The sequence below is a fragment of the Argopecten irradians genome, unplaced genomic scaffold, assembly GCF_041381155.1.
Source record: "Argopecten irradians isolate NY unplaced genomic scaffold, Ai_NY scaffold_0677, whole genome shotgun sequence".
Taxonomy (NCBI): domain Eukaryota; kingdom Metazoa; phylum Mollusca; class Bivalvia; order Pectinida; family Pectinidae; genus Argopecten; species Argopecten irradians.
Genome location: NW_027188144.1, coordinates 28,040 through 38,652, shown reverse-complemented (window position 1 = coordinate 38,652; position 10,613 = coordinate 28,040). Strand labels below are relative to the sequence as shown.

Genomic DNA, 10,613 nt, shown 5'->3' with positions numbered 1-10,613 from the left:
AGAAGAAGATGTTGCCATACAACAAATTTCCTTACGACAAATATGAGAAAGACCTTGGAGTTACTTTTCGACACAGAAACTTAAGTTTAATCTACATGTAGCAAATTGTTGTGAAAAGGCAAATAGCTAATGTGGAATTATAAAGAGATCCATTCAAGATTTTGGACAAGGATATTGTTTCTTCCACTCTATATAGTCTGCCTAATACGGACCACAAACTGGATATATTCAGTAACAGTTTTGAACCAAATTTCTGAAAAAAGATATTTAATTGAGTTAGAAAATGTACAAAGACGTGCATCAAAACAAGTGCATGGACTCCGTGAAACCTCTATATACGAAAGACTGAAACTTTGGGCCTTACCAACATTAACTTAAGGAGGAAGCAGAAAAGCTGAGAAAAGACGAAGACAGAAAAGAAAAGGAAAGGGAAGTAAAAGCCAAAGAAGTACGGAAAAGAGCAATGGAGTGTCTTAGGCCATCCAAAGTACTGGTACGTATGATTATAATGTCATCACTCCCGTTTAGTGTGATATCATTAGCATTTAATCTTTGGTGTTGTAGTTTACTAATCATTCAAACTGGTAAAAGTAAAAAGTGACTTGATTAAAGGTCAATTGGATTGCCAATATCAAATGCTTATAACTTTAATCTATAAGTATGTAATATGTATGTGTACTTCTATTTTCTATGCATCTATTTTCATTTATTCATCTATATTCATGTCTAATCCGATTTGTATATAAGGTGCAAATAAAATATGTTTAAATCAAATCATTTATAGAAAATGGAGCAGAAATTCCAACTCCTAGAAAGAAAAAGGACCAGGGAGTTATAGAGTATTTAAGAGAAAAGGCAGAGGGAGAACGGGATATGAAGAAGGAGGAACTGGAGATAAGAAAAGAGGAAGTTAAACTTCAACGTGAGAGGTTCGAATTAGAAAAAGAAGAGAGGAGCCAGCGACTTGCTATTGAGAAGGAAGAAAAAAATCTGATGTTTGAACTGTTGAGAAAATGTCTATCAAAATGAATAAAAACCTTTTCGGTCTTATTAACAACTGTCTATGTATATAAATTCAATGACATAAAAAGTATGATATATATACTGCGACTTTGGCTATATCGATTTATTGATTTATATGTGCATTCATTTTAAACGATGAATTTTGATTTTGATACAGTCCAAACTGTCTATAATCGGTTAAAGGGACACAGCAAAATGGCCTTTATAGACAGGTGCCCTTTCTACAGAGGCCAATTAAATAGCTATAATTTACACCAGTTGGGGTTTATGAGTGTCCTTTATAGACAAGGGATCTTGATATGGAGATGGTCTTTATAGCAAGTGTCAAGCAAAGGTCTTAGAGTTTGAGGAAACCGGAGTGTCAGGAGAAAACCCAGCTGATCGTGTGGGTAACCTGTTCACGTCCGTGCCAGGGACCGAACCACGGCCGACTAGGTGAAAGGCGAGTGGTTTAACCACTACACCACACGATCACCCATATATTATCATGCGTTGTATTAGACCCAAAAGACTATGAACTTCATCAAAAGAATGATAGTCTTTATTACGTAAGTGATCATTCAAATATGCATAGGTATACCTCGATAAAATTTGTCAGCGCGCACTAGTTTATCTGATCAGTATCATAGTACATGTATACACTGACATACACATAGAAGATTGAAATTGATTCTTTGGATGAAAAATTCAGTGGTCACAACTTTACATGTACTTATTCGTTCAAATATGATACAAGAGATGGTGGGTCAAGTCCGAAGAAAGAGCTAGTCTCGCTTCCATAGAGACAGGTATGGCAATTTGTAAGCAGCGTGGCTACCTTGTAGTACTTTCCTACAGGCTGGAGATACAGTTTTTGATTTTTCTTATAGTCAAGAAATGCAAACAACGAGAGTACCTTCCCGAAATTCCATTCAACACATATCCGGACAGCAGACATTTTCTTGTTAAAAAGCATTTGATTTGCTGACAAGACACCATTTCTATATGGCGTGATTATGTGTGGTGTAAGAGGGTAAGCTGGGTCCCCATAAACCACAAAGGTGTTGCCTTGACGGGTGGTCATGTGTCGACGCATTTGCATTTCTACGCTACTTTCTCTGAATAATGCAGCATCGTGACGCCGCCCCTCCATTGGTCCAAACAAATGAGCTACAATACCGTTTGGGGTAACGATGCTTTGGAATTTCAAAGAGTGAACTCTCTTATGGCCATTGAAGACAAGCTTTTGTTGCTTCTGTGGTCTACAAATTGGCCGTACCGTTCCGTCAATAAACCCCCAACAGTTGTGTAAAGGTCCATCCCGGCGCTGTATTGATGCTGCAAACTGTTCTAGATTCTGAATGGATAGCCAAGGTCTGTTTAAATTTTCCAATAAATGTCCGTGGACGTTATGCACATAGTCAAGAACCTCGTTAAATATGTAAGATAGTTCAGCGGCTGACCTTCCAAAAAGTGGCCGAAGATCTTCAAGACGACAAGGATATGAAAGACGTCTTAGAAGGATGCAAAAGCCTTCAAGACCGGTACACACTGTACCATTACTGCATGTTATTTTCATTGGAATATTTAAGGCTTGGCATACGATGTAAAGATCATCCTTTGAAAATCTAAACAAATTCAAACATTGCTCGTCTGTGAGGTCTTCGAGACTAAATTTCGGCATGCTCACATCTTCTGCTTTTCGAATCGTTGATAGAAGTAGCAGCTCGTCATCTTCAGTGATAGCAGCTAGAGAACAAATGTCCGCCATTTTCAATATCAGATCAGACGACAAGTCAGGAAATAAAGTGACATATAATTGGACGTTATTTTAACCAATCAACGTCGTAGAATATGTATGTTTTCTTTACACGTACACGTACACGTTGTTATATATTTAACGTCATTTTTCTTCGCTGAACTATACGTGTACGTTGTACGTGTAGCTACACGTACACGTACACGTACACGTACAAGTTTAGATTCTTAACCTCTCTATTGTTGTGCACATGTGAAGAGAACTTTATTTCACCGGAAGTCATATTATATCAATTTCTGTAAATATCGGTTTGTACATGACTTATCAACGTGTTTGTACAATAGTTTTTTGAAACGGAAACACAGGACTTAATTATTCATATAAGATCGGAAGATCTAAAATTGAATGAAGGAATTGAATTTTGATTACATCGGGACATGCGCTAACTCGATGAAAATCTACACGACAGAAAGTCAAAAGCAAAGGTTGATTCCTAGACGACAATGGTCTTATCAAGTAGACCAACGATCCAGGTAAATAAAATGGATTCTGATTCGGCTACACACACAAGGTACTATTTTGCTATAAAAGTCAGGCAAGTGGGCGCCAAAGTGGCACAAAATTTTATGTGAATTGTATTGTGACATCTTCACATTACATGAGGTTCAGGTATGACTTTCATTATAACTGGTTGCGCTTCGTCCAAGGAGTTCAAGATGGCGCACTGGCTAGTTGTGTGCGGGGGACGAAAACAAAAAATGTTGCTTTTCTGACATAAGGAACAGTGTTCACTCATTGACCTTCTTTTATTTTTTTTATTAGAAACAGATTTCTTGTTGATAATCATTTGTTGTACTTCTAATGTAACATTGTGGTGTGGAAATGAAGATAGCGTAACGATGGACATTAGAGATGTGGGCTCATGTGAGAGTTGATGTACTACAGGCGCCATGTATAGTCTCTATATGAAAAAATATAGCACAGAAATAAATATAACGTATACCACTTATATAGTAGATTTCTGGTTATTTTTCCAATATAGTAGACTATACGCATGGCCATGTGGATTTGTGTTACTAAAACCCCATTATGGCCTGGTTGTTGGAAGGGCACTATTGGATAAAAAAAACGACTGTGATAGTAACCCCTGAGGTGGATATGTAAACAATCTTTAGTAATCCATGGAGTAGCGAGTATGAGGTGGAATATAACGACAGTGATAGTCTTCACTAGGAGAAGAAACTTTGAGTATGGAGCGATTTATCGAGGTAAGGGAGGTTGATAAAAACAGTGATAGTAATAGTGATAGTAACACGTTCTCGCATCCCAGTTGGATAAGCGAGTTGACTAAACTGGTTTTAGACTAGTTATAAGACAAAAAAGTTGTTCAGAGATGATTCGCTGTATATGATTGTTAAAGGAATGTCAAAATGACAATAAATCTAGCACAAAACTTAGTTACTAAAGTGGACGAATGGTGGGAAGAAGGTCATAGTCACGATTGCTGGTTGACTGTGTGTTTTCGTAAACTCTTCGATTTGTTTCAAGGCGAATTTTAATTATCCATACCACAGTCGATATCACATTTCTTCTGTTTGAAATATTTAGTTAGGATAGTCCGTTCATTATTTGGTTAATGACATGTCGATTACCATTATCTACTTAGTTTGCTGAAAATCTTACCATAATTTTTACTGTGGATGACGGCTAGTCTATATTTAGTAGGGTGAAGTTCGTTTATGGAGGTTGATAAATAATTTTTATGTTAAAATGCTTAATAAAGAAACGGAATCGGAATTAATGAATTACGATGCCCGACAGCTTTTTGCCACTGGGGTAATCGTGGTACTATGGGCTTTTTAGCCATCAACATACATTAATTGTAGGTGTACTCCGTCTGCGGCGTAGACTAAGGTCCTCGGAATAGGCTTGCATGTCTTGGGGGTGAAGGGGGCGAAAGCCCCCCCTGATCAGGGTCCAGGGCGAAGCCACGGTAGGGGGTCATGGGGGGCGAAGCCCCCAAGAAGAAGCTGACGGGATAATTGTTACAATGAAGTAACCTATTTTACTTCTTTGGTAACTTCTGAACGTAGATAAACCAATGGTATACAATGGACGGGTCACGATATTTTAAGTGATAACCATGCAAAACTATTATTATACATTGTAATACATACTAGACTCACCGTTGACAAGTGCTCGAACAAAATACAAGGGATTTTGGCTATAAAATATTTAATGTATAAAGTAAATGGGGAGAAATTTTGTGTTATTTTATCTAATGAAAAACTTAAGAGGAGAATATTTTAAACACAATAAAAATTAAGTTTTACGTGGTTGGTTTGTTATATGACAAGCGAGTCAAAAGACAACTGATCCAAATGTGTGGAAATTGCGTTAAGAAAGTGGGAACTGTCCTCGACCACCTAAATAAAAAAAATATTGTATTAATGACCTATTTTTCTTCTTTATTATAGTTCTATTTCTAAACACAATTTACAAACCACAAAAAATTCTTTTTCTAAATAAAAAATCTGTTCTCATATTCGACAAAAATAAAAAGTCAACTATTTTCGTGGACACCTGGAAATTCACGGATTAACACGCGTTTTATGTGAACCAAAATTTGATCAATTCCACTTTTTCGTTACTAAGGCCCAAGAACATGTTGCAATTGCGTTTATTAAGTTTGTTTTTGATTTCATTTTTTTAGATGATTATATGTTTTTTTGTATATTTACTAACTTTTCAGGCGAGGTTGTGTATTTTTTTTTGTTGGTATTCGTATATGTTATCCCGATTCAAATTCCACAATTGCGTGTGGGATTTTGGTCGTGAGAAGGTCTTCTTCTTTAGTTTATCAGTCTAATATTGTCTTCGACAAAAATTCCAAAACATATTTAAACAACTTGGGTAACGGAAAATGATAATAAACTATTTCTAATCAACATTTCCAGTATTGGCCGAATCCTTAAAGTCTTTCAAATGTGCACCATGTTATGTCAGGCATACAGTTGGCATATCATATGTAATGGTATTCATTATTTATTATTCTGCTGCGTTACGATGTATTTCAAATGTGTGTTTTTTTTTTCTGACTGTTCAAAAATGTAGTCAGATTATTTTTTGCATGATTGAGCATGCAAGCATGCACGGGCGCTACGCCACTTGACACCTGCAGAAGGGAAGGAAATGAGAAATTATCTAATTTTAAAGGAAAAGGACATTTGATTTGTATTTACTTTTCTAAATGTTGGTGATTACACAAATAATTGTTGGAAAGATTACTTTTAAAGCCTTCAGAAAGTATTTGGCATAACAAAACTATAAACTGGTGATGGTAATCCCTTTTTCTACAGGGCTTGGTAAAGATTAGGAATTCGTAAACAATGAGATTGCTGCCGAAGCCTCGCCTCATGAATATTATTATCGGCCACGAAGCCAGTATGATTTTTAATTAGATGGTTTCAAGGTGTTTGTCATTTAATGGGGCTTATATCGTCTTAGATGAACGGTACTTTTGGTATAGATGTATAGGATATTTTGGAAAGTGAAAATTATCGCTATTTCCAACGGTAGTTTTTAACAATATTTTATTCAATATATACATACTTATACACAAGAAACATTACAGACAGCTTGGCATGGGATAACAAGTATAAAAGCTTGATATTAATTCCATCTCCTGAAATAATATGCACGGCGTTTTCGACTATGGACATGTAGCCTTATAGTACTACACTATAACAGGACAACCCAGTGAGACAATACATTTCTACTTAAAATAGAGATATTTCTGTCTCTATAGATATTTTTTTCGTTGTACATGGAGTGTTTAATATAGAAAGTATACTGGCAATAGACAATTAATTTTATAAAGGGTCTAGTTACTTTTCAAATTAAGTGGTTAAATCTATGATGTTTTTCGTATACAATCTACTGACAAGGACATTTAAAATAATAATTTTGTGATAATAATCGTTTTTTATGTGACGATTTGACTAGTAATGTTGTTTTTTATAGCAGCTAAAGGTTGGCGGGTTAGAAAAATTTTGAGTCTTATAATAACCATGTAGAGCCAGGTATGATTTTCATCGTTTTTTGCTCGCCTATTCGGATGAATAGGGGGAGCTAGCTAATGTTGTCACCCGGCGTCGGCGTTACGGGCGGTCGTCAGCGTTGGCTTCCAATTTCACGTTTAATGTTGTTTGAGCATGTTTCTGTTTCGTCAATTGTTTAGTAAGATTTAATAAGATTTAAATCAGATATTTTGTGGTCGCAAGGCAAAAGTAAACATGCCTCTTTGTCCATATTTCATACAATGACTATACATTTAAGAATAGTATCCATGATTATACAAGTGTTATCAAATTAATTAAATGAAGTTAGTTAAATGGCGACGTCCGTGTTTCCATTTTATAGCTCTCCCTAGTGGTTGTTTTGTAAGTTCCAAATTAGGGCCCAGTGCTGTGTACTAGACTTATCTACCATGTCTCTTATTGTTGTTGTGTTTCATAGCATAATTTTTCTGGCAAAACTGTTCCATATATTCGATAGTTCTAATTCAAGAGGAATATTTCCGTGATTTCTAGCTTCGCAATGCTTTTTCTTTAATTTTGGCGAATGACCTTCTCGTTCCGGGATGCGGTTATCATGCTCAAATATTCCAATGGTAACCCTTTAGTCATGGAAATTGTTCATTATCTTGTATACATTTATGATGTCTCTCCCTACAGTCTCGGTAGGATAGTGAAAGGTTAAACCCTAGACGCTTTAATCTCCTCGCTGTAGGTAGATCTACTAAGCCCTGGGATTAGTTTGGTTCGCCCCTCGCTGTACTTTTTCTATAGATTCGACTGTCCTTTGTTCTGTATGGATTCCAAGACGCCTTGCAGTCGTATTCTAAATGAGGTGCTTAACTAATGCTTTGAAGAAGTTTGTTTAAATGTTATTTCAATCTATGGCTATAACAATAATATGATCGTTCTTATAAGTCCAAAGAATACTATTGGCTTTTATTGGCCTTGCTTGTTGAATGTTATGCTATAGAGAAAGTTAGATCCTTGTCCACATGCACTCATATGTCTTTTTACGGATGATATGTTCTCAAGATTATTTTTATTACCTCCTGCATCTGTCATGTTGTACTTTCGACTTTCTTGGCTTTTTCCTTTTATGGTTAGAACCTTACATTTTCAGCGGGTGGGAATTTCAGTAGCCATGTGTTTGACCATTCTTGTAGTTTGTCCAAATCCGATTGTAAAGCCTTTTTATCATCTTCATTTCTAATTTCCCTGTAGATTTTGGTGTCATCGGGCGAATAGGAAAGTATTTGATGTGTTATGTTTCGGTAAATCATTTATATAAATCACCAAATAAGATCCGACCCAAGACCACTGCCTTGGGGATTCCGCTCAATACTGGATAGTCCTTTGATGATTTCCCATTCACTATTAACGCGTTGCTTTTCGTTGACTAAGAAAGTTTTCCACCCAATTAACTATTTTCGCGTTTTCATTCTATAACATTCGGAGTTTGGCGATTAATTCTTATGAGGCACTTTGTCTCAAAAGCCTTCATAAAGTCTACATGTAGACAACGGTCTATTTCTCCTCCCATGGTCCAGAATATCGGTCCAATCTTCTAGTACCATCAGTAGTTGTAGAGCTGTTGACCTTCTTGCTATGAATCCAAACTGTTTAGCACTGAATAGATTAATTTAGGTCCATGTGGTTGACTATTGCATCTCTGATTATCTTCTCCATTGTCTTTCCAACTACACTTGTTAGGCCTCACCGGTCTGTAATTTCCTTGCATATGATTTTGAACCCTTCTTGAATATAGCCGTTATGCTGGCTTTCTTCCACGCCTTAGGTGCTATACCTCCATGTACTGATTTGTTGAAAATTATACGAAGTGGTTTTACATAGAATTAATTTTAGTTCCTTTAGTAATCTTGGGTGTATTCTGGTCTGGACCCTGTGGATTTGTTGTTGTCCCAAGTTCCCCAGCAATTTCATTATTAACTCCTCGGTACATAAAAGTTCATAAGAGTCATGTTTGATTAGCTTATTATCCAAAGTTGGCATATCTCCTCTAGGTTCCTCTGTAAAAAACACTACTGAAAAATTGTGCAAGTACTTCTGCTTTGTCCCATCCAACACAGCAATTTTTTAATCATCTCCGTCTAGACCCTTAAGTTCTGAAATCCCTGTTTTTTACCTTTCTTTTCGAGTTGATGTATTTCCAGAAACGTTTCGGGTTTCTTTTGACATTTCCTGCAATGTCTTTCTCATTATCTCGTCTCGCCTTCCTCAATGCACCCTTTACCTGATTTCTGATTTTAGTATATTCTCTGTATTTCGACTCTGTTCTCACTTCTAAATATCGCTGCCATGCCTGTGTTTTTTGTTGATTTTCTTTCTAATTGTTCTAATGTTGTTTAAGCTTAAGTCATCATGAATGTTTATGATTTTATTTTCCTAATGTGTATGGATGCTGAACGTGATAATACAACCAATTTGGGGCCCTTTAGGGGGTTTTTGAGTCTGTTAATTTGTAATATTTTCCATGTTATAAGTTTTGAGCAATGTTTCACATTTCTGTCAATTGTTTAAGTATAAGTCATCATAAATGTTTATGATTTTATTTTCCCTAATGTGTATGGATGTGAAACGTGATTAATACAACCAATTTCGGGCCTTTAGGGGTTTTTTGAGTCTATTAATTTGTCATATTTCAATGTTTAAAACAGTAAATACTTGAACATCAACTTCTACTGAATTAGGCGAGCTTTGCTGTTCACCAACAGCTCTTGTTTATCTAGACCTCTGAAACGTTTAAAAATGGTCTTAGGTCACTCTGGTGGGTCCCATGATTATATAATCTGTATCTAATTCTCAGATCCCTGTGATATCGACGGTCACAGGAAAAGCCGATCAACTATTTTTTTTATGATTACTTTTGAGTGAAGTTAATCGCGAATGTAAATAACTAAAAGTGAGAAATTCGATGTTTCAAATACTCTAATTCATGCTCTAATTGCAGGTATCTTCGTGTAGTTATGCAAGAAAATCCACACAGAAAGTTTCCGATTTGTTGTCGAGGAGAGTTAGCAACGAATATGAGAAATTCGATGTTTTAAATACTCAATACGGGGGTTTCGAGATCCCAAAACGATGTGGGTAAAGTACTATTTACGTTCGATTAGTCCCACCTTCGGTGATTATGACGTCGTCATTTGACGCGATTTTTGTGACGTCATAATCACCGGAAGGTGGGGACTAATCGACGGTAAACAGTATTTTACCCCCGTCGTTTTGGGATCCCGAAACCCCCGTATTCATGCTCTAATTGCAGGTATATTCGTGTAAATTATGAAAGAAAAATCCACACAGAAAGTTTCGGATTTTTTTGTCGAGGAGTTAAGCAACGAATCAGTTTTAATAAGATAATATTTTCCTGTAGTCTGTAATTTTGATACATTGTGAATTGCAAAGTTTGTGACTGTAAAACGAAATTTTTTACGTAACAATTAAAGAACCATGATTAAAGCAACCTATGATATGCATGCTGACGTATACGCACGTACACACCGATGTGGTATTTTATTGTGGCGGTGTAGTGATATTCTATAAATCATGTTTATCAAATAGGATATCTGTCGTAGATAAACATTTATGATAGTATAATATGGATAAAATTTGACGATAACACGATAGATAGATACATCGTGTTTTGTTATTTCTCCTCCCGAAAACAGTGTGTTTTATGAAAAATGATGAAGTAAGAGATATTGATATGTTTCAAATCCTACAAGATTCTTTAATAAGATATAGTAGTTCTTGGCAAA

The 10,613-nt window shown here is 36.0% G+C and overlaps 2 protein-coding genes across 2 annotated transcripts; one reads left to right on the top strand and one right to left on the bottom strand.

Annotated features, from left to right (window-relative positions):
- Positions 1–373: 373 nt before the first annotated feature.
- LOC138313442 (uncharacterized) lies at positions 374–1,426 on the top strand (the record flags this gene model as incomplete). Its single annotated transcript, XM_069253871.1, has 2 exons — positions 374–497; positions 794–1,426. Coding segments are annotated over 2 exons (360 nt in total), but the record flags the coding sequence as incomplete, so codon positions are not given.
- A 123-nt stretch (positions 1,427–1,549) lies between these two features.
- LOC138313443 (uncharacterized) lies at positions 1,550–2,773 on the bottom strand. Its single transcript, XM_069253872.1, has one exon. It carries the CDS (start codon positions 2,771–2,773, stop codon positions 1,736–1,738), a length of 1,038 nt encoding a protein of 345 aa, XP_069109973.1. The 3' UTR covers positions 1,550–1,735.
- Positions 2,774–10,613: the final 7,840 nt, after the last annotated feature.

What these genes read in the sequence shown, in the direction of transcription:
- LOC138313443 (XM_069253872.1), bottom strand. Translation starts at nt 2,773, where the DNA reads ATGGCGGACATTTGTTCTCTAGCTGCTATCACTGAAGATGACGAGCTG.